Here is a 21642-nt window from a genome sequence, read left to right on the forward strand (position 1 = left end):
CATCGCAAAAATAAAATGACATGCTAAGTTAAAGCCATATTGTTGTCTAGAATGATAATGCTTTCCATAAATAATAGGAAATGGCAAGACTTGCTGATGGCATACATTTCCATTTTACTTATCAAGTAAATTTTTAAGTCATTTGGATTTGTCACTTTAATTCTCTGATCATCTTTTCTACCTGTGAAGGCAGAAATCTTTTTTGTTTTTTTTTTAATTTATTTGACAGACAGAGATCCCAAGTAGGCAGAGGCAGGCAGAGAGAGAAGGAAAGCAGACTCCCTGCCGAGCAGAGAGCCCGATGCGGGGATCGATCCCAGGACCCTGGGATCATGACCCGAGCCCAAAGCAGAGGCTTTAACCCGCTGAGCCACCCAGGCGCCCCCAGAAATTATTTTTTACCACTCTCCTTTCGCACCATCATCACCAAATAATAGCACTTCACCCAAGCCATATAATTTGTATTTCAGTTGCTATTAGCTACCGTAGAGCAATTTAAAACTATGGGTTGAGCAAACAGTTGAGATTGTGAGGTGGAAGGTCCAGACCATAGGAAAACCCAGAAAGAGGAAGGAGCCAGATCATTAGGCCTCACAGTCGGAGCCTGTCATTTTTAATGCCAGCCACGGGTTTCCCTGGTCGTTTCCTGAACTCACTGCTTTCTGCTATATTAGCTCTTTCTTCCCCTACTTCTGTTTCTTTCCGCTGAGTTCCATTCTCTAATTTGGAAGTCTGGTGAATAGTAGCAACTTCCTAACTTGATGTGGCTGATCCTGTAACAGTATATTAATCCTCTCCTTTCTTGTTGGCAGGGGGCTCGTACACGATAGCCGGCACAACCTCCAGTTGCGGGGCTTGGTGGTGCTACTTATTTCCAAAGCAGCTGGGCCCAGCAGCACGAATGCTTCATGTCAGAACTATGACATGGTCAGTGGGATCTATTCATGGTAAGAAGAACTTGGTCTTTTGACCTGACTTTCTAAATTGTGTTTCCTTTTACGGAACAGTGGTCAGTGGAGCTCACTCTTTAGTTCTATGTCATTTTCTGATTCACAGATAGATTAACATATTTTGTATGATTAAAAATGTATTTTTATTGTTCTTTTTTTTTTTTAAGTTTACTTATTTATTTATTTAGCAATCTCTACACCCAGTGTGGGGCTCGAACTCATGACCCCAAGACCAAGAGTCGCACACTCCTCCGACTCAGCCAGCCAGTCACCCCCCTCTTTCTTAAATGTATTTTTATTGTTCTTAACAAGTCTAATAGACTTAGCAGGTCCATGCGTAACTGGTAAATTTCCCTATACATTTGTGTTGAAAACTTTCATTTCTGTTCTAGCCATTTAAAATTCTCTATTCGTGACTACCCCTCCTTCACCATCATGGTATTTCTCTACAGAGACATAGTCCAGGATTTATGATTTTTAACCCTACTCAAAATGATACCTAACTAGTGCGCCTGGGTAGCTCAGTGGGTTAAGCCGCTGCCTTCGGCTCAGGTCATGATCTCGGGGTCCTGGGATCGAGTCCTAAATCGGGCTCTCTGCTCAGCAGGGAGCCTGCTTCCCTTCCTCTCTCTCTGCCTGCCTCTCTGCCTACTTGTGATCTCTCTCTGTCAAATAAATTTTAAAAAAAAAATGATACCTAACTATAAAATAATGTTGCAACTGTCATTTTAGGAGAATGAATGTACTTCAGTGCCATATCATTTTATTATGCTTATTTTTATGGTGAAAAGGTTTTTAACTAAACTCACTAGAATAAGAAATTTTTTCTCTTACACATTTAGACTAAAAAACAAATGTGTGAGTATGAGTCATTTTTGCTTCAACATAAAACATGCTTAAAATTTTCAGTTCTATTTTTTTAAAAAATCATTGCATTAAAAAATCACAGCGTATTTTTTAGTAATAGTGTACCAGTAAGAACTTTTTTTAAATTTAGTACTTATCACACTTGACATTGTGTTAAAAGCCTCCCTATAGCCCCTGCAGGTCGACTTTGGCACATGAAATTAAACCACTCCAGAAACATGGGTGACAAAGAAATTTTCCTCACAAAAAGATGCATTTCTGGGAAGTTTGACTTTCGGCTACTATATCTCATGGATTTACTTTAAAAATCAACCCATACCTTAGTTTTGTTTTGTTTTTTTTCCCCTACTAGTCCTATCTTACATTTTTTTTTCTTAGATAATATTTAGAGATGACTACTGCTTACCAGGTATGAAGCCAAATGATCTTTCCTCATTAACAAGCAGTCAGAATTATCACTGCTGGACCCTTCCTCCAGCCAGGATAATTTTGCAAACCTTTTACCATTTATCCATGCAAGTATCTTCACCAGAAGGGATACCTGGGATCGTTTTGAGTCCCTACTTACTGTGAAATATTTATATTTGTTTTGTAGGTTACTGATCATTTTTATTAGTTATCTCATTTGATCCTTACCAAGATGCTATAGATAAGAGTTGTCATTATACTTATTTTACTCTTGAGGAAACTGAGATTCAAAAATCTTGAGATTTTTTTCAAGGTGGCCCAACTGGCAAATGAGACAAATTGAGGATCCAACTATAGTTCTTTACCTTCCAAATTTCATATGGTTTTTTCTTTTTTTTTTTTTTAATTCCATTCTGCTTTTCTAGTCTGATTCAAATAATTTATTTCACATATAGGCTAGGCTATCCATTAAATTAGTATGCCAAAAAGGATCTTCTTCTTGTAAGCGTGTCTTTGAAAAATGTCTGAATGGAAAGTAAGTTGGCAAATCTTTTATACATCTACATCCTTCCCCCAACCAGTCTGAATTAGAGCTCAAAATTTTACCTTAGGAGTTTTGTAGAGAGCCCTTGATTGAGTTTAGTTGAATTAACCAGAGAATATACATAAAGATCTGTAATCAATACCAATAATGTTGTTAATCCCTGGAAAGCAAACGGACTCCATAGCACCTTGTATCCCATGTATCTTTGTTTCCTTTAGGAACTCTGTTGATTTTCAGTATACCACTTTGACCCTATTTGATTGGTCGAGCCTCTGCTCTTGCAATTGGGTGACTGTACATATCTTTAATGAACACCAGCTATATTTTATTATCTCTCATCCTAAAATAAAAATAACCCTTGGAAAGTACTATTTGATACATAGGTGTTCCATAAATATTTACACAAATGAATTATCCCTATTTTGCAGTAAAAGAAGCTAAGACTGAGGTTAAGAACTATCTAAAATCTTCTAGTTGGAAAGTGATAGAGTTGGTATGTAAATCCTACTTTTACTCCAAAGTGCGCCCCCTTTCTACTAGGCAGGTGGTGATATCTTTATGTGGACAGGGCACTGTGATGTGATCTTGTGTTTTGAATTTCACATCTAGCCACTAAGAAACAGTTGCATCTCCTTCTGATCCTTCAGAGGAATATAACACATGTGACAGATGATTATTATAACATGAACAAGTATAAAAAAAACTTTACAAAAGAGTAGGTGATACATTATGAATATAAAAACTTTATAAATAATATAAATGGGTTTCACACCCAAGTGTATAGAATCCATAAGTATGTTTAGCAAATAATCCTGGTGTATTGTTCTAAGCTATTTTCTATAATCAAACTTAATCTAGTAAGTCGTTGGTGATGCTTGGGTGTTTTACACACTTGTTAATGTGAAAATGTAATTTGGCACAGTACTATGAGAGACCATTAATTTGTTTCTCTACCCCAAAGTTATTTGTTTGGATCTTGCTTCCTTAATTGTTCAAGTGTAACTTTTACTGGAGGCTTGTATCTATAATGCCACAGTGAATTATTTAACATTTGAGGGAAGTACTGACTTGGGAGCTTTTTAATTCACCTCCAAACTTCTGGGATTTACATTGTTTGTATTTTTCTCTCATAAACTTGACTTTGAGGTCAGATCATGGGACCTGAATAAATTACCTAAGGGACCAAAAGTGAGTTAGGTGACCTCTTTTGTTTGGCCTAAGGATATAAATGATGGATATAACCTGTGGATATGCTTAGGAAATGTATCATTTAATGGCCAAGAGAGGCAGAAGTGAGGCTAAAATGTAGTAATTACATTTTGAAAAACAGGTAAGAGAGCCACATTTATAAAACTGCACTATAAACATCTACCATAGCCTTTTGCCAACAAGGCTGTGGACTTCAGTTTTATTCCTCCAATCCTGGCTTTCAGAAAATTGGTTGCAAAAGTGATCAATCAAAAAAGTAATACTATAATGTCGTATAGTGACAGATGGTGACTATACTGATTGTGGTGAGCACTGAGTAATGTATGCAATTGTCACATCACTGTTGCACCCCTGAAACTAATACAACATTATATGTCAGCTATATTTCAATAATAAAAAAATTAATCTTTAAGAGTATTACTAAATTGCCAGGTATCCATAGCCACTCCTAAGAAGATAAATTTATAACTTCCTACTATCTTAAGGATAGAATATTTTTATTTTTTATGTACAAAAAAATCATTACAATATATAAAATACGATATTACAAAGTATCAACATCTCTAATGTAATGTAATTATTAAGTTTAAAGAAACTTACATGAATTTTCTTTACGAATACTTCAGCTTTCTCGATTGTTTTAACAAGAATTGATTCAGTTATTTCTTATCTAACTAACTGTTATAAAGAGACCACATGTTTTCATTTCTACCTTCATTGCTAACATCTTTTGTTAACTCTTTTGTTAACTCTGGTAAAAGAGATTGAAACGAGAACTTTGCACGGCCGAACCTCCATAGAGCATAAACGTAGTAGACCAAACAAAATACACATTTGGAATCACACATTTTACAGTAGTAGTTTAACATGGACTGTGTCTCACAGTGACTGTACCTTATTATGTCCTTTGACAATTCTAGTTCAAGACATGAGCTGTAAAGCCAACTCTAAAGTACTTTTCATGGAATATGAAAAAGCCTCAAATTTTCAACGTAGTTATCATGTAAAGTGAGATGTAAAGTTACATTTCAAAGGAAAAAAGTATTAGTGGAATATCATTGAAAAATACAAAAAAATAACACACATAGTACTACAGAAGATCTACTTAATTTTTTCATCTTTTAATTTTATCTTATTTTTAAAGATTTATTTGAGAGAGAGAGCAGGGGAGGGGCAGAGGGAGAGGGAAAGAGAGAATCCCAAGCCAACTCCCTGCTGAGCACGGAGCCTGCCCTGGCCCCTCAGCCAGGACTCAGGTCATGACCTCAGTGGGAATCACAAGCCAGTTGTGTAACCGACTGAGCCACCCAGGCGCCTCTAAATATTTTAAAATCCCATTAAGAGTTTATTTGCTTTATATTTTGACCTATTCCTTCTTTCATTGCCTTTTATTTGCTCACCTGTTATCCACAGCTCCCGTTCTAGCGTCTCTATGGCTTGAGGTTTTACTGATTTTAGACTCCTTTGAGTTTATGTTATCCTCAATTCCCATTTCCAGAGGGAGGAGAATGACCTGCTGTTGGGGAACCAGTGTAGTGACAGTATTGCTTCTGGTTGACAGGTGAGCTGATGAGTAAGAAAATAAAATTATGGACTGATCATTTTCTGTATTTATTTGTGATACTGATAACAGAAGACTGTGTACTTCGTGTGCTGTGAAACATAGTTCAGATGATCTATTTTCTCCATGTTACCCCAGCACTCAGTATATTCCTAACACAGAGATGGCAGTCAGTGACTCTAAGATCATGGCTGATTAATAATAATAATAATAATCTTAAATTACTATTTTTTAAATTTTTATTATCATTTAATCTTCAAGCAAGGAAGACCTCCCTAAAAGGTTCCAGAACTCTGAAACTATAAACAAAAAATACATTTGACTGCACATAAATGGAAAAAATTACTGTAAAGTCAAAAGAAAATGCCAGAGTTACAAAAATATTTGAAACATACAAGCCAAAGGACCGATTTTTAATGAACAAATCAGTTGAAGGTCTTATAAATCCAGAAGATAATGCATCACAAACATGAACTAAAGAAATGAACAGGCTGTTCAGTGAAGAAGAATCTTAGATGATTAGTAAACAACAGGTGGAAAAGTCTGGAATTCATCATAATGGATGAGTTAAAACACAATCACTGTTTTCCTTTGTCAGACTGGCAAAGATTAAAAAGTTTGACCCAGTATTTGTGAGTGTGTAAGAAGCAAGTACTTGAATGCTTTGTTAGTAGGGACATTAATTGATAGAGTTACTTAGAAAATAATTTGGTAACTGACAGTTATAAAACAGACCACATATTTTCATTCTACCTTTGTTGCCTGAAATTTCCCAACACCTCTTATTTAACTGATTAAAGAGATTGGAAGAAGTTTGCCAAGCACATTTTCTTTTCTTCCTGAGTATTCAGCTAGACTACATTGCCTAGATTTGGGGTAGCTATCGCATCTTCAACTATAAATTTTACTCTAATTCAGCCACCCTTTGATTTAGCAAAATTGCTGATGTGTTAATACAAATGCTCAAAGATGGATGTATAAGAATGCTTTTTGTAGCGTAGTTTGCAAGAACAACAGCAACCCCCAAAAAGGGAAACAATCAAAGCATCCACCAAGAGAGCCCACGTTGTTACTGACGCAGGGAGCATCAGATGGATGTTTAAAAGCATTAAGGAGGTCTGTTTGCCTGATCTGGAAAGATCTCGAAGAATCAAGAAAAAAAATCAAGATGCAGAAACGTATTACAGGTTGATCCCACTGGAGCTCGAATGGGTGAATGGTGGATTTTTCTACATGTGGAAAATGCTTTAAAAGAGACACAGAGAGTTAATTGTGGTCACCTCTGGGGATGGGCAACTGGTTGGGGGAAATGGGATGAAAGAGACTTCATTCATTTTATGTCCTCAGTGGTCTGAATTATTTTTAACTGTATGTTTGTTTCACATATGCACTTCATAATGCACTTTTACCAAAAAACTGGTGGTTAGCTTAGTCTTCTATTAGAATGAGGGCTTTAGAGTCCCTGGGCTGACCTGAACTTTTTTCTTTTCCTCTTTTGGACAAGATCAAGTAGACTATAAAAATGCATAAAGTATAGACTTTTGTTGTTGTTGTTAACAAAGAGAGCAAGAGTGAAGCAAAATGATTTACTTTCTTAGGTTTACCGTCCTTGTTAAAATGGACACCATCGGGGCACCTGGGTGGCTTTAGTTGGTTAAGCGTCTGATTCTTGGTTTGACTCAGATCATGATTTCACAGTTATGGGATTGTGTCCCGCACTGGGCTGTGCACTCAGTGTGGAGTCTGCTTCAGATTCTCTCTCTCTCTTCCTCCTACTTACTCTCTCAAATAAATACATAAAATCTTAAAATGGACACTGTCAATTTCTTGGAAATTGTGCTAATTCTTTTTTTTAACTCCGTGTATTATTCAGTTGATTAAGGTTAAATTAATCATTATATCCTAAGGTCATTTTTGGGCTTTTAGAACTAATCTCAGAAAAAGCATTATAAACATAACTATAAGTTAAATCTAGAAAACATCTTAAAAAAATGACTTGTGTTAAGAGTGATTTCTCCTCTAAAAGGAAATTTGTCAGACTTGGGATGCTGTCAGAAGTGGTAGAATATTTGGAGGCCCAAATGAAATCTTAATTTAAGGAGAATGGTGGAAAATTTTAAAAATGGTAAAAGTAATGAGTTTTGTTGTTGATAAATCTTTAAATTTAGGGAATAAGTCTTGGTCTCAGCTGAAAATATTTTAATTCATAATTATCTTTTTAGTGTGGCATGAATTAATTTCAGATGATGTCTAGTCGTGGTAACAGTAGACTATCCATCTTCACCTTCATACCTCACATTAGAATTTGTCTGGTACTTAAAACTGCCTAACAAAATTAAAAAACCATATATACCTTAGAGATTGACCAAATCAAAAAATACCTTTGAAATGAGGATTGGGGCATCTGGGTAGCTCAGATGGTTTGGCATCCAATTTGTGATTTCAGCTCAGGTCATGATTTCACAGGGTCTGAGGCTGACCTCCACCTCCAGGTCCTCTCCAGAGAAGTCTGCTTGAGATTCTCTCCCTCTGGCCCTTCCTTCATGCATGCCCACTCTTTCTCTCTCTCTCTCTCAAATAAATAAATAAATCTTGGGGCGCCTGGGTGGCTCAGTGGGTTAAGCCGCTGCCTTTGGCTCAGGTCATGACCTCAGGGTCCTGGGATCGAGTCCCGCATCGGGCTCTCTGCTCGGCAGGGAGCCTGCTTCCTCCTCTCTCTCTCTGCCTGCCTCTCTGCCTACTTGTGATCTCTATCAAATAAATAAATAAAATCTTTAAAAATAAATAAATAAATCTTGAGGGGGGGAAGAAATGAGGCTTAAGTAAGAACACGTTGATTATATTCATTTTGGGCCCTCAATTACATTGATGTGAAATAATTAATATTGAAATGTATAGCAGGAAACATAGTTATGTTTTGTTTTGTTTTGTTTTTAAAGAGGACATATGTAAATGCTAGAAAAGAGTCTGGAAGAAACCTCACCCACCTGGATGACAGTGGTTGGAAGAAGCAGGAAGGGAGGTGGTTTGGGAACAGCTCTAGAGAAATCATCAAAGGGGGTTTTATTTGGAATATTTAAATTTTTTTGTAAAGAAAATCTATTCCTTTTATTTTGTATGATTAAAATTAACTTGAAAATTAAAAGAAAGTTATATTTCATACTTACAAAGCAATAAAAACCTATTTAAAAATGCATCTTTTTGTACTACAAGAACCTTAAAAATGAGAAGTGCTTATTGACAGTGATTTAAAATGGTTATGCTGAATAATTTAATTTAGAGTAGGCTTTTGAAGATAATTTCCTAAAGCTATCTCAGCTCCCTTTCGGAGAGATTTCAAGAGATGAAAGCATGTGCACTTTGATTGCATATTCCTATTGATTGTATTCTGCTTACAAGAATAAAAATAAACTCCAGATACAAATCTAGCAATATTACTAATTCATTACAACCAGTGCTTATTTTCTTCATTAACTTTTTATTGTTATTTTCAACTTACACAGCGTGCACAAATGCAGCAATTATATGTTGAAAAAGAAAGGGGAAGGCTCTTTATGTTCAGGATACTGTACATCACAAGTCATTACTTCACCAGAGCTGTTGGAGAAACACAAAATAAGAACAGCCTCTTACCAAACAAGTATAATTAACCACAAAAAGTAGGTGGGCTCAGCTACTAATCTACTCAGCTGAGAGTTCGCTTATTGTATATAAATATCTTGCTATAGATTAGCCTGCCTGACTACATCACAGCAAAAAACACACCACATAAATTGCTTTGGTGTTGGTGAAAAAGTTTAAATCTTTTCCTCAAAGAAGGGCTGTGTTGACTAGCAAGAAGCCATAGTCAAAGCCAAAGTCCGGTGTCTAATTCTGCATTTTTTTTAATCTTTATTTTTAATTTTTAAAAAAAATAATTTATTTGGAGGGGGAACGAGCAGGGGGCAGTGCAGAGGGAGAGTTCTGGAGAAGCAGACTCCCTCCACTCAGCAGGGAGCCTGATGTGGGGCTCGATCCCAGGACCCTGAGATCATGACATGAGCCAAAGGCAGGCACTTGACTGACTGAGCCACACAGGCGTCCCTAATTCTGCATTTTAAACAGGGCTTAATTCTTGACACTTGTCATAACAAAATGTTAGCTTTGTGCAGTAGATGTACAGTCAAAATGTTTAGTGGCAGAGTTTGCTTAATAGCTTCATCCTTCCTGTTGATCCTTTGAACCCAGACCCAAGGCACTCCGCACTAGCAGACAGTGTGGTTTAATAGAGACATGTGTGTAAGGGCTAGAGATCTGGGTTCTTGTCCCAAATGTGTAACTGATGGGCTATTTCATGTAAGTCAGTCCCTTAATCACTCTTACTTACCTATAAGTTATCTATCTTACTTATCTGTAAGATGTGATCATAATGGGCTTCAGGTCCAGGAGCTGAACCATAGGACACGTATTCAGCAAGGTTCAAGTATCGTGTGGTACAACACAGCACATTCTGACTACCTCGTCTCTGTAAGGCACAGGGCTGAGTCTGCGAATATTAATAAGAAATAGTCTCCAGCCTTTAGTGATAAGGTAGAAAAATAATATGCATCTAGTAGCCGTCTGACACTGGATGCAATTTCATTTCTAGAGCTCTGTTTCTGGAACTTAACTTTCAGAGCTATAACCATATTCACTCTTGGATCCACAATCCTTCCATATTTAATTAAATTAAAGTTGCTTATTTGAAGACCGATAATCCTTAACATCTCTTGCATAAGTTGCTACTAGAGTACTGGCATCCACTGTGCCCAAAGAACTCCCTTCTCCACTGTGCTCTTGGATTTTTCTCACTCTTGGATTGTGTAGCTGGGTGGTGGTTGTAATAGAGGAAAAGAGCAGATCCTCAGGTTGGTTATCTCTAATCCTGGCATCCTTCCTCCCTGAAGTTACTGGTATCTTGGGTCTCCATTTTCTTTCTCTTTCTTTCTTTCTTTCTTTCTTTTTTAAATATTTTATTTATTTATTTGACAGAGAGAGAGATCACAAGTAGGCAGAGAGGCAGGCAGAGACAGAGAGAGGAAGGGAAGCAGGCTCCCTGCTGAGCAGAGAGCCCGATGTGGGACTCGATCCCAGGACCCTGGGATCATGACCTGAGCCGAAGGCAGAGGCTTTAACCCACTGAGCCACCCAGGAGCCCCTTCATTTTCTTTTATTAAGATTCCCCCATTCCCTCCTTTGCTCAAGTTTTTAAGTTTGTAAGCAGAGTATAATATCCTTAATTCTTCACTGGTGTCCCATTCCCTGCAGGATTAAATGCAAATTCCTTAACACAACACTTTCTAGCAGCCCTAGAATAGAAGTGGAGAAGGTAAAAGCATGATCATGGTTTTTCTTTGCCACCAAGAAAAGGGTATGTGCAAAGGAATGCTTGACCTAATAAATTATTTAGGTGTGGGCTGCCTGGCTGGCTCAGTTGGAGGAGCATGTGACTATTGGTCTTGGGGTTGTGAGTTCAAGTCCCACGGAGGAGAGAGATTACTCAATAAATAAATAAACAAAAAATATATTATTTAGGCTTGATGAGCAAGGAAGTGAAGCTGAGGGAATCCAAAATTAGGGAGAAAACAGTGACCAAGGTCTGGAGGTCTTGATGACTCATATTCGGGGTTGGAGTAGTAATGTCGTGAGAGAGGTCAGAGGTTAGGTGGTTGTAGAAAGAAAGGAGATTCACAACGAACATTTTAGAAGTAGAACAGTCCTAAAAGGTAAGTTCCAGTTGTGCCTAAGAGTGAGGTTGATGGAATGTAGTAGAGATTGAATTGAGTAGATTGAGAAACTGCAGGATGGGGAGTTCATGTGATTGAAGTCAACCAGGAGAACAACAAAACTGAGCTGAGATGCCAAAGACTGAGGAAAACAGAGTAACATTGGAGAGGAGTGGCGGTGGAAAGTAGTCTGAAGGATCAATGGCTTTCTCGAGATGGTGAAGAAATAATGAGAGTACTGGCCCCACCTCTCAGCTCCTCAGCCTGTGGTTTATAGGTAGTGAAGTATATCCACTCACAAAGATACAGGGCTTTCAGTACTCCAGGAAGAGCCATGTCTCTATTAAAGCCAGAACCTAGAGGGAATGTTCTATGAGTTTTTAGAACACTTAACACACTGTTTTGTAATGACTAATTTATGTATATGTCTTCCCACTAGACATTACCTTCTAGAGGTAAGGGCCTTCTAACTCAGCATGTCTCCAGTGAGCCTTCTGTTATATTTTGTATCTTTGAGACACTTCTTGTATGTCTTGGGATGATTTCTCTTCCTATATCATCCCTCTACTAGAGTTGTTCATTCACTCATTGGCTCTTTCACTCATTGGCTAATTCATTCATTCAGTCAACAACCATTTTTTGAGCACCTGCTATGTGCAAGGCTGAGTATGATAAACCCAGAAAAATAGTAATTATTACTATAGCTAACACCTTTTTTTTTTTTAATATCTGGTACCAGTTCCATGTGCTTAAATGTTAATTTATTTAATCTTATGACATTAGTTAAGAAAAATTGCTTTTCTTGGGCAATAGGCTTATAGAAATTTAATAACTTGAACAAGTTTATAGTGTAAGTGAATGGCAGAATTGGGCTTGAAACCCCATTTGAGGGGTGTCTGGGTGGCTTAGTCGTTAAGCATCTGCCTTCAACTCAGGTCATGATCCCAGGGTCCTTGGATCCAGCCCCACATCGGGCTCCGTGCTCAGCGGCGGGAAACCTGTTTCTCCCTCTCCTTCTCCCCCTGCTTGTGTTTCCTCTCTTGCTGTCTCTCTCTCCGTCAAATAAATAAAATCTTTTAAAAAAGAAAAAAAAAAATAAAGGAAGAAACCCCATTCCCCATTTGACCATAGAACCCATGCTTTTTCCATTACTGTACCTGGCCTCTGGAGTAGGGTGCCCTAAATATACTTTCTTACTCATCTTGACATCCTCAGCACTAAACACAGATTTTTATGTTCCATGTTCGGTGGTGCAGAATTGTGTAGTTAGATGGAAACCAGGTTTTCGTTGGCCACCAAAGCCCTTGCATTATGGTAGGCACTCAAAGGCTCCATGAACTATGGTTGATTTACTGAGACAAAATTTCTTTTTGTTTTGAGATTGAGTATGGATCGCTCTCTACAATTTAAAAATAAAGACGTTTACATTTGCAAACCGTATCTCTTTAACTCCATATTTCCTTTCACAGATTTATTCTTTATCTATTGGGAAAAACCGATAACTGTATGTTTTCTCTGATACACGAACCACTTTCTAAGACAGACTTGCGCCCTAAGAAGATGTTCTGTCTAATGAGCATTTCCTATAGAGCAGGAACAAACTGTATTTTATTGGTCATTAATCTTGAAGTACTCAGTGCTACAAATTTTGGTATTGAAAAAAACACTAAATTCATACTCATTGGAGTCACGGTTTCAGGGAAATACTTGGATAATTATGCATCTACAAGATATGCTGCTGTCCATGGGTAATTTACATCCTGCAGAAATAGAGAGCGTCTATTACTCTACCGTAATTACTTACATATTCATCGCAAATAATGATGTAACAGATTTTTAGAGGCTGTGCATAAGAGAACCAACAAACTGAGACGCAAAACAAGTTTCCACCCCTTCTTTCCAAAGCTATAGTTAATCACTTGAACACTATCCAATATAGCAGAAAACTGGCAGACTTTTCTTTGCAGCAGGCTATGTAAAAATGTTGATAATTTACAGCTTATTATACCATGCAAACGACTGTGTTCTCAGTGTAGGAGAGTGAGAAAATACGGCTGTGAAATTACTGAACTCCCCTTTGTTAGTTGTTTACTGGCAACAGTGGAAGGAGTCTTTGCACTTAAAATGCATTTCTGTATTTAATTTTATAACATTCAGTTCAGGATTTTTTAAAAATGGGAATTTTCTTTTTCTCTCTCTTTGTAGCTAGGCCAGAGCAGTTTTAATTTAACCAAAACAGTAAGCTGAAAAATCAGAATTGTGGGGGAATTTCAGTGGAATAGTAATAAATTATTAGGGTTTAGTTCAGTTTATGGTTTAAATGATGCAAAACCCCTGCAGTGTTTCATAGTCAGCTAGTTATTTTCATAGGTACCTTATGCAAAGTTTGTTTGGCTGGAAGTTATTTTCTTCAGGAATAATGAGGGGGTGGGCAAGGTAACCTGGACCTCTTTGTAATGTGTTGAACATAGCCACCTATGTTAGTTCTTTCCTTACCATTTTCTCATTTTACTGATTTCCCTCTTCGATTCAGAAAGCCCGAAAGTCAGGTACCACATAGTCTTTCGTGGTTTACATTCTCTCTGTGCCTGGTGTGCTATTGCCAACTTATCCTCAATAAATATGCCCAAAACCATGACCTCCAGTTTGGTGGGAAGGTAGCTCCTCTGTGAAGGACTAGCCAAGGTTCGCTTTTAGATGCTACCTACGCTTGATAGGGGGCCTTTAGTGAAGGAAGTTCCTAAGAGAGCCAAGTAAAGACACAAGAACTGTTATTTGAAAGTCCAGAGTCTTTTTCCTTCTAATTCTTCAACTCTAAATGCGTAGAGCTTTCTATGTAGTTTATACTTCCCTGAAGGTAAAAAGAGAAGAAAAATTCGTATTTATATATTTAAAACATTCAAAACAGCATGTTTAGTTTTTCTGTTCTCCTGTTTGTTTTAGAAACAGTTTAGAAGCTGGGGACTTTCTAGTTCTTATTAATCCCATACTATCTTTTTTTTTCCCCCATAACACAAATAATCAGATATTGAATATATTTCAATGGGAATTTTTATACCTTTGCAACTCGTATGTTTTTGAGAAATAATGGAGTATTATCTCAGAGAAAATAGGAATATCAAGGCATTATCAATTTTATTGTCATTGTCCTCTTCAAGCAACTTTTTAGTATAAAAACTTATATTTTACAGCCACACAGAAGAATTTGTTTTCTACTTCAAACCTTTTTTTTTTCTTTTTTAAGCCAAGTATTACAACAACCTTCAAGTCATCTATGTTTGTGGCAAAGTAAAAAATTGAGTATAATGATTTATTCTGTTTTCTTCTTTTTGGGTGGTGGGCAGTGGGGTGGGGAGCGGGGACTAGACTGAGACCTGAAGTGTGCCTTGTGGGTGGGAGAATGGGATCCCTAACACTACTCGCCACTGACCTCTTCTGGCCTCCTGTTAAATGTGGTATTGGAATGGACAGCGATTCTCTCTCAGAATGCCTTGCTGAGAGAAAGAGCATGCCAGACAATCAGCCAGTGTAGCTAGACTTTGTGATGATAGTCTCCTAACCACTTTCACATCCTTTTGCTACTCTCCCACCCCCCTATAGAAAAGAGTCTGATTACCCAACACACTTCGTAGGTAAACTAATAATTACTCAGTTTTTTTCATTTTATTAAGTACACTTGTAACTGACAATCTGAACATCTGATGACCTTGAGATAATACTCTTACATCTTATCAATGTGTATGAAGCTAAGGAAAATTTGAATACTTATTAACAGGTGTGCCTTTATCCAGAGGCGAATGAAGGACTCCTTAGACAATTTGGGAAGAGGAAAATAACACTTCTGTGAAGAATTCTTTACCTACTATGAAGAATCCTAAAGATCTTGGGTACCTGGGTGGTTCAGTCAGTTGAGAGTCTGCCTTTGGCTCAGGTCATGATCCCAGGGTCCTGGGCTTGAGCCCCCCATCAGGCTTCCTGCTCAGCGGGGAGTCTGCTTCTCCTTCTCCCTCTTCCTTTGTGCTTGCCATCTCATTCTCTCCCTCAAATAAATAAATCTTTGGAAAAAATGCTTTTGTAGGTAACAGATTACTCTGAACTGTACTGGGTACCATACCAAAAGAATTAAATCAGTCTACTCTTGGTCCTTCTAAAGTTTATTATCTCTAATGTGTATTTTTAAAATATACATACATTATATCATAGACATGTATATTAGATATATAACACATCAGAGTTCATACTTTCATCAGTTTAGGGAGAAAAAAACAAGTATATTGCCCTCATTTGTGGTGGTAAAGATCAATTAGAATAGCCAATGAAATTCAGGTTTTGGTCATGTCAAATTATTCAGTCAGACCTAATTAACATTAAATGGATAATACATTTATCCACTCTGAAATTTGATTTACCATACATGGACCTGACCAGGTAATCTATTTTTTAAGATAATATTTTTCAAAATTTAAAACATGGTTATCTGAACTATTCTAGAACTTGTTTGCTGACTTTATTTCATAAAGTCCATCATTCCAATTTTAGGATATTTTTTTTCTAACCTGGGCCAGTGTTTAAAAGAGATTCCTTGGGGTGCCTGGGTGGCTCAGTCCGTTAAGCGTCTGCCTTTGGCTCAGGTCATGATCCCAGGGTCCCGGGAATTTATTTATGTCAATAAATTCCCATTTGGAATTCCTGCTCAAATGGGAATCCTGCTTCTCCTTTTCCCACTCCCCTGCTTATGTTCCCTCTCTCGCTGTCTCTCTCTCTCTCTCTCTCTGTCAAATAAATAAATAAAAATCTTTAAAAAATAAAGTAAATACATAAATAAAATAAAAGAGATTCCTTAAAATGGTATATTCTAATGATTTGCGGTAAACAGCCCCACTTCAGCCCCTCACTCTCCACTTCTCCACATTCCCAGCGTATATCTCCCCTACCGTTCCCTATTGGGTAGAATTACCCTTCGGATCCCACTTAAAAAGCTGCTTTCTGGGGCGCCTGGGTGGCTCAGTGGTTTAAGCCGCTGCCTTCGGCTCAGGTCATGATCTCAGGGTCCTGGGATCGGGTCCCGCATTGGGCTCTCTGCTCGGCATAGAGCCTGCTTCCCTCTCTCTCTCTCTGCCTGTCTCTCCATCTACTTGTGATTTCTCTCTATCAAATAAATAAATAAAATCTTTAAAAAAAAAAAAAAACTGCTTTCTTTGGAACTCCTTCCCTTATTCCATCAAGATTTGGGTGAGGCCTCCTTCTTCTGGGCTCCCTTGGAACTCTGTATTTACTTCTAGGATAGTAGTTATTGCCCAGGATTAAAATCATTTGGTTTGCTCTCTAAACCCTTTCCTTATCTGGCTGGCCATCTGGCTTCTTGAGAACTGAGCTATGGTTTCATTCCTTTCTTTTCTTTTTTTCTTGGATGAATTCTCAGAGCCTATCACAGAGTTTGACCTGTGGCAGGCATTCCATAAATGCCCATTAAAGAGAAGTGGGGGGTCCTCAAATGTTGACTACAATTGCAGGCTGTTAATAATAACATATAGAGAAACTATGTGAAATATTGTCCTTCTAATTGTAATGAATTGAACAGGTCATTAACAACCAGTCAGGATTTCAGAAACATCTTCAAAATATCTTTTCGCCACAACTATTTATCTCAGTTCAGATGCTGTTAATTGGTTATCTGATGATTTGACAAAATCTATTAAGAAGCTGTTATTTAGCAGTATCTTTTAATATTTGTAACTCACTCCAAGATGTCCCCTCTTGACCAAACCTTTCTAGTTATAGTATAGCCCAAATCCCAATTCATTAGATGTCAGTAAATGTGGGTTTGCCACAAAGATAAGGTTATCTTTTTAAGAAAATAAGTATTTATAGCAATAAGTGAATTTATAACCAAGTTGAGCACAAAAGCAGAGTAAAAAATGTTTAAAAATAAATTGATGTAAATGAGGCATTTGAAAATACAGGTTGGTGCTTCATCATTAACTTTAATTTTGTGACTTTTGTCAGTTGATGTCACAACCTTAGTGTTATTTTTAAAATAGTTTTTTTTAGGGGCATTTAATTAAGTAATGTGGTGTTTGCTTATTTCAAACAGTCTGTCTTTGTTCCTGTCAAAGCCATGCTAGCAGGGCATCGCTTTTCTTTTCCCTTTTGTTAATATTCTGTGTTAGATAATGGTTTCGCAAATAATAGATTCCAAGGACCTTTGATCCACCATTACTGTAAAATAAAATACAACTTAATTTTTTTCTGGGCATAATGGTTTTAACCTTGTGTACTAATTTCACTGTGCTTGTGGGGGCAGATCCTTAAATGAGACGCAAATGAAGGAAAAATTGCTAATGCTGCCACTGTATATGTAATGAGCACTGTGTAATAAACCATAACCTCTTCGACATTTCTCTGGAAAGCAGCGTGATTATTTTGGATGGCTAGCCCTTTGTGGATGGCTCATTACCGTCTGGCATAATATGTATTGATAGAGACTGTAATTGTCAACTCCTATTTGACATGCTGCCTCTAATAAATATGGCTTGCATCACTGGAATCTACTAATGGTTATATGGGAAACTGTAATTAAAGAAAAAAATTATATATGTTTTAGGTTTAAAAAATAGTATATACATATAGAAAGTGTCTCTATAGAGGATCGTCTGCTCACCACCCTTTAACTCCCCACCTTTGCAGCTTCTTGTCTTAGGGTATTTGAAGCTTCCCTTGGGGATTGGTACTTTTTCATCAGTACAGGACCAACATGTGACAAGACCCATGTCGTGTGTGTGTGTATGAGAGAGAGAGAGAGAGAGAGAGAGAAAGAGAAACAGAGGGAAGAGATTTTCCTCCACACTTAAGGAAAGCATTCCCTTTTTTTTTTTTTTTTTTTTTAAGATTTTATTTATTTACTTGAGAGAGAGTGAGAGAAGCAGGCTCCCCACTGAGCCTGGAGCCTGATATGAGCTTGATCCCAGGAGATCATGACCTGAGCCAAAAGCAGTCGCTTAACTGACTGAGCCATCCAGGCACCCCAAGGAAAGCATTCCTATCAACAAAGAAGTGGCAGTGTGAAAAGTCCTTCTATGTATATAAAAGATCCATAAGATTCTAGAATATGCTTCTGGGTTCAACTCCTGAAGTTAATGCTTTGTATATAGCCAGATAGTCTCATATTATTCACCTTTTCCATGGTTTTCTTTAACTAAATTTTTTTCTAACTTTACTCTCATTTTGTTATAAGAAACTTCTGTTCTTTGGTAGGAAAAAAAAAGTACCTACGAAGCCAAATTAATATGGAATAGGAGGGCACCTGGGTGGTGGCTCAGTTGGTTAAGCATCTGCCTTTGGCTCAGGTCATGATCCTGGGGTTCTGGGATCAAGCTCCATGTCAGGCTCCCTGCTCAGTGAGGAGTCTGCTGCCCCTACTCCCCCTACTTGTGCTCTCCCTCTCTGTCAAATAAATAAAATCCTTTTAAAAATATGGAATATGAATCACAGGGATATTAAAGACCCACAGAATACCTTACATAATATTTAAGCTTGAAAAAGTGTGACTCAGAGATTAGAGCTGGACCTACCTCATGTTATAAACCAAATGTAGGCCTGGTCATTTTGTGTCTGAAAATATAGAATTGGAATTCTAGAGAATAATTGTTTTTAACATTTTATTTATTTATTTATTTATTTATTTGAGAGAGCGCATGAGTAGGGGGGAAGGGCAGAGGGAGAAGCAGATGTCCTGCTGAGCAGGGAGCTCAATGTGAGGCTCGATCCCAGGACCCTGAGATCATGACCTGAGCCAAAGGCAGATGGTTAACTGACTGAGCCACCCAGGCACCCTGAGAATAATATTTTTGTTACTCATTGTGTAATTGTAATAGACTCTAAACTTCTTGACAAGGTTCTCTTGTTTTATGTATATAGCTCGTGATTTTTATGAAATGAAATCTTTAGCATAGCTCATGAAATCAGAACATGGGCACATGTTTCTATTTCCTGGAGTAGGTCTAGAAAATGATATAAAAACATAGGCAACTTGGCTTTTTTCTCAGCAATGTGAAGTTTGATATCATAATTTTCATTCTAAGGAAATGGAGTCCTATTTTTACTGTTCTGGTGAAGAGACGTAGGTGTTGGGAGAGCACGGCTGTATTCATCCACCCATAGTTTTAAATCATGGTCCTATTGGTTTGTCTGGGCAAGTGTCTTGACTTTTCTGAGTCCCCATGTACTCATGTGTAGAAATAGGCACAATACTACTTACCTACCACAGCTATTATAAGAATCATTTGGAAGAACAGGGACTCCTGGGTGGCTCAGTCAGTTGGGTGTCTGACTCTTGATTTCAGCTCAGGTCATGATCTCGGGGTCATGAGGTTGAGCCCGTTTTGGGCTCTATGTTCAGTGGGGAGTCTACTTGGGATTTTTCTCCCCCTCCTCTCCCAAGATAAATAAATAATTCTCTAAAAGAATCATTTGAAGGACACCTGGGTGGCTCAGTCGGTTGGGCAGCTACCTTCAGCTCTGGTCATGATCCCAGGGTCCAGGGATTGAGTCCCACTTTGGGCTCCTTGCTCAGTGGAGAACCTGTGTTTCTCTCTGCCTCTGCCTGCCACTCTGTATGCTTGTGTTCTCTCTGACAGATAAATAAATAAAATCTTTTTTAAAAAATTTAAAAATGGGGATGCCTGGGTGGTTCAGTTGGTTAAGCATCCGCCTTTGGATCAGGTAATGATCTTAGGGTCCTGGGATCGAGTCCCACATCAGGCTCCTTGCTCAGCCAGGAGCCTGCTTCTCTCTCTGCCTCTGCCTGCCACTCTGCCTGCTTGTGCACACTCTCTCTCTCTCTCTCTGACAAATAAATGAATAAAATCTTTTTTAAATAAATAAATAAAAGAACCATTTGAAAGAACCTATGAACTTAATGCAGTACTTTTTGATGTCAATTAGCTATTCTGTTGACATTATACTTATTTTTTTCCCTTTTATTCTTACTTCTTCATTCTTCCCACACACACACAGGTGACCACATTTCTAATCTGGTATATTCTCTGCTTTCTCAAGGGTGTCCTGTCCATGAATCACAGAGTTTTAATTTTGTTAGGCCATAATTAATAGCTAATACCTGTTAGCATCCAGACCCCATTCTAGTTTTCTTACATGCATTAACTCACTGAATCCTCACAGCACCCTTAGAGATTATCATCCCCATTTCACAGATGAAAAAAACTGAAACATATGGAGGTGAAGCATCTTGGTTGGCCAAAGCGACACAGTGATGGGGCCAGGATTTGAAGCCAGGCAGTCTAACTCCAGAGCCATAACTCTTAGCCACTAGCTACACTGTCTCTGCAGTTCACCTCTGCTCATAGCGCTAAGACAAAGGGAGAGAGCAGGTAGGGTTCTAGAGAGGCCTGGTCTGCTTCCCTTTGTATTTAAAATATAATTTTAAATTATATTTAAAAGGACAAAACCAACACAGCAGTTGAGGGGATAGATGGGTGTTTGGGGTGGGGGAGGGTAGATGGTAAACCATGTGGAGGAAGAAGCAACTATGTTGTAGGATGCCAAGGAAAGGGGAAACTGAGTCATGACTAGTCTTACACTACACCTGCCAGCAAATACCAAGTGTTTCCTCAGCATGGAACACCCAGGTCTACCGCTCTTCATTTCACTAATTCTTTGCTATTCTTTAAGACACAGCTGAATCTTCGTCTTCTCCAGGAAACCTTCCCCAACCCCCAGGCTGAGCTAAGTTCCCTTTCCCTGGGCTCCCATACGTACTGCACAGAAGTCTTTACAAACATTAGTGGTCATAGCAGTAATAGCTGCCATGTACTGAGCACAGACCACATGCCAGGCATCACATGTGTTACCTCATTCGTGTCCCATGACAGTAGTAAAGGGTCAGTAGTGATGTCCCCTTTATATAGATGAAGACAATAAAGCTCAGAGGTGTTAAATTATTTAGCCAAGATCCCATGGCCAGTAAACGGCAGCTCTGGGATTTAAATCAGGTCTTTCTTACCCCAAACATATTCTTAATGACTGCAGTGTATTTACCATACTTCGTTGACATTATCTACCTTTGTCTTTCTCCTAATCGGATTGCAAACCCTTCAAGGACTGCACTGTGTCTTATTTATTTTTTACCCTAGACTCTGTCAAAACTGTGCTTTAGAAAAGAAACAGACTATTCAAATATGCTTATTTTTGCTAAATGTACTTGAATTTTAAATGTGTTTTTAATGAGCAGAGTTTAATGTAATTTTCCTTTGACTTAATATATTAATCAAGCTGTATAAAACATGTACACGTAGTGCTGGATAGATCTTCCTTTAGGGCTGAAATCAAATATTACATGAA

General features: G+C 37.9%; 1 protein-coding gene across 3 annotated transcripts in view; it reads left to right on the forward strand.

The window, feature by feature from the left end:
• The window catches only part of PDSS2 (decaprenyl diphosphate synthase subunit 2), a 259683-nt gene that overhangs the window by 110291 nt on the left and 127750 nt on the right, over nt 1-21642 (forward strand). For all 3 annotated transcript variants that reach the window (XM_059176957.1, XM_059176958.1, XM_059176956.1), the window contains exon 2: nt 813-947. In XM_059176957.1, coding sequence (XP_059032940.1) covers nt 813-947 — 135 coding nt within the window. The remainder of the gene's footprint in view (nt 1-812; nt 948-21642) is intronic.

This window comes from Mustela lutreola, chromosome 6, assembly GCF_030435805.1.
Source record: "Mustela lutreola isolate mMusLut2 chromosome 6, mMusLut2.pri, whole genome shotgun sequence".
In the NCBI taxonomy this organism is placed as follows: Eukaryota; Metazoa; Chordata; class Mammalia; order Carnivora; family Mustelidae; genus Mustela; species Mustela lutreola.